Raw genomic sequence first — 2,863 nt, 5'->3', positions numbered from 1 at the left:
GAGGACAGAGACGCAGCTGGGGGCGGGGGTGGGGGACGGGCCCTGGGCAGCTTGGTGGCCCTCTGAGCTGGGCCTGGCTTCTTTCTCAGGTTCCCTTTCTGGAAAAGCAGGGGGACACCGCCCAGACCTCCAAACTGGCCAGCCTCCAGAACTCGCCCCACCTCTGGGGAGAACTGCCCTCCCGTGGACCCACTGTTCCAGGGCAGAGGGCAGCAGGAGCCACAGGAAGGTGGACGTGGGACTGAGGGGATGAGTCTGAGGGTCCCAAGGTCGGGCGGGCGGTGCCCACACAGGCTCTGATCCCGGCTCTACACAATGACAGCCCAGATCGGCTTCCTGTGGGACCTTGGCCCTGTCTCCCCACAGCTGGGGCCAGGCAGGCGCTGCTGGGTAAAATTAGAAGCAGCTCACAACCTCCTGTGGCTTAGGAACCAGGGAGCCAGGTTTCGGGGACTTGAGAACAGGCGAAAAGTAACTGTGGACCACAGACCTTGGGCCCTAGGGGCACGTCTTCTCCCTCCCTGCCTCACTCTGCATCTCTGTTCCTCTCCAGGTTGCCCCTGCGGAGCCTCCTCTCCCTGAGCCTGCTGGCCCTCCTGCTCTGGCCGGGGGCAACGAACCCAGGTAGCCTGTCTGACCTGCGGCCGCTCAGCCCCACCCGCCTCTCTGCTCTGCCCTGCCCTGTGCCAGCCACTCCTCCAGGCAGGCCTCCTATAATACAAGGCAGGCCATGCCATGCTGGAACACAGACCCAGAGCTGTCCCAGTGTCACAGAGTCACCGCCCAGGGAACCAGTGGCCTTCTGTGCTCAGCTGTCCCCTCTCCAGCCCCCAACTCCCAGACACTGCCTGGGACCCCACAGCCCACAGGCGTCCCTGGAACACAGCAGGAGTGAGCCAGGACACTCTCACTGGTCTGTTTGTGTTGGCGATTTTTTGTTTGTTTGCTAAAGCCGTGTGCTCACCAGAGACAGAGAGAAATCGCCCCCCAGCTCCCCCAGGGAATGGCTGACAGCAGTCCCTTCTCCTCCATCTCCTCTCGGGACTTTGGGCAATATACACGTGTCTGGCATGATTTCCAAGCTGTGGGTCGGGACCTGGAACCACACAGCCACGTGCAATCCGGCCCCTTAGCCTCTTGTGTAAGGAGATTCTGGCTAAACTGGGAAGTAATGAGTGGCCGGCCGAGGCAGGAGAGGAGGGGGCTCCCAGGAGACGGGGGAGGGTGTGTGCGGACTAGGCAGGCCAGCAGTTCTCACGGGACTGCAGGAGAGAGGCGCCTGCAGAAAGCATGGTAATTAAGCCGGAGGCAGGCTGGGCGGGAAACCGGAGTGGGGGCACCCAGCATTTATTTTTACCCCCTTGGTTTCATAGAGGCTGTAAACACATTTAAAGTTAGCAAATCAGACGAGCAAGACTAAGGAAGCACCTATTCCTTTATGCAGAAATTACCTCCATCGGGGTGGAGGTTAAGGTGGCTGGAACCCACATGGCTGACTCTGTGGTTCAAGTCCAGGACCAGGGGCTTGAAAAGCATGCCGGATGCATGTGCGTGTGTGCCCAAATTCCCCAGAGGGGACACGGAAGAGAAGGGACTGCAGAGTGGCCATCCTCCATGGCAGCAGCAGCCAGGGGTGGGGGTTTCTCACTTTTCCTCTTTGTCTCTGTCTCTCCCTGTCTCTCTCCAGGGAGTGTACATGCTCTCTGTTTTTTTTTTTTTTTAATTACCACCATCAATGATTTGGAGTGTCTCCTTTTGGAACTTTTTCTCAACGCATTTATGTTACTATGTAATTCTTAGATAACAGTGTACATATTGCTTAAAACTGTCTTTTTTATCAAGAATTTTATTTAACTGAAATCCTTGCCATATTTACAGAATTGTTCTAAAAATAACACTTGTAGGGCCAGTGGGTGCTGTGGAGGTTGGGGTGCTAGATCCCTCATGCCTGTCTGCTGTTCCAGTCTGGGCCCACTGGCTTGAAAACTCATGCCATGCTCATGTGCTTGCGTGCCCAAGATCCCGAGAGGAGGGTGGAGGAGGGGATTTGTCATGGCCATGCCCCCTTGGGGGTGATTTCTCACTTTCTCTGTCACCTCTCTGCCAGCAGTGCCCTAGCCCAAAGCATTAAAAAAAAAAAGTGTCGCTGTCGGTTCCAGCCCTAACCAGTCCGCCCCCACGGTCCCTGGTCTCCCGTGGCCGCAGCCCTGAAGCGTCCCCCACCTTCCGTTTCCTGAGCCCCTAAGCTGCTGGGTGAGGCGCCGTGTGCTGACTGGGCTGCTCTCACCTCGCAGGAGAGGTGACGGTGGTAGGCCCTGGGGAGGCCGTGCTGGCCCTCGTCGGGGAGGAGGTGGAGTTCCCGTGCCATGTGTCGTCCTACCTGAACGCCGAGCACATGGAGATCCGCTGGTTCCGCGGCCAGGCCTCCGACGTGGTCCACCTGTACCAGGGGCGGCAGGCGCTCCCGGGCCCGCAGATGGCGCAGTTCCGGAACAGGACCTCGCTGGTCCTGGACGAGCTCGCCTACGGCACCGTGAGCCTGCAGCTGCACCGCGTGGTCCCCGCCGACCAGGGGCCCTACGGCTGGCGCCTCCGCTCCAGCAACCGCTCCGCGGAAGCCATCTGGCAGCTGGAAGTGGCAGGTGTGTGACCTGAAGGACCTAGGAGGGGGGGGTGACAAAAGGGCCAATTTGGGTATTGCTGCTTTGCTTAAGAGTAGATAGGAGGGAGACCAGCAGAGTAATGGTTACATCACTGGATTCCCATGTAGTCTACCACAGTTCAAGTCCCGGATCCACTGGCTTAACACTCATGGTGTGTGTGTGTGGTGTGTGTGTGTGTGTGTGTGTGTTTGTGCGCCGAA

The 2,863-nt window shown here is 58.5% G+C and overlaps 1 protein-coding gene across 1 annotated transcript in view; it reads left to right on the top strand.

Moving 5' to 3' along the window:
• Positions 1–315: 315 nt before the first annotated feature.
• LOC102479137 (butyrophilin-like protein 9) overlaps positions 316–2,863 on the top strand; it is a 17,443-nt gene continuing 14,895 nt past the window's right edge. The window contains exons 1-3 of the mRNA XM_027771443.1: positions 316–443; positions 554–624; positions 2,295–2,642. Of these exons, the coding sequence (XP_027627244.1) occupies positions 316–443; positions 554–624; positions 2,295–2,642 (547 nt within the window). The remainder of the gene's footprint in view (positions 444–553; positions 625–2,294; positions 2,643–2,863) is intronic.

The sequence above is a fragment of the Tupaia chinensis genome, unplaced genomic scaffold (assembly GCF_000334495.1).
Source record: "Tupaia chinensis unplaced genomic scaffold, TupChi_1.0 Scaffold000214_1, whole genome shotgun sequence".
NCBI classification, from domain to species: Eukaryota; Metazoa; Chordata; class Mammalia; order Scandentia; family Tupaiidae; genus Tupaia; species Tupaia belangeri.
The sequence above is the reverse complement of the archived record's forward strand: the minus strand, read 5'-3'. Positions and strand labels throughout refer to the sequence as shown.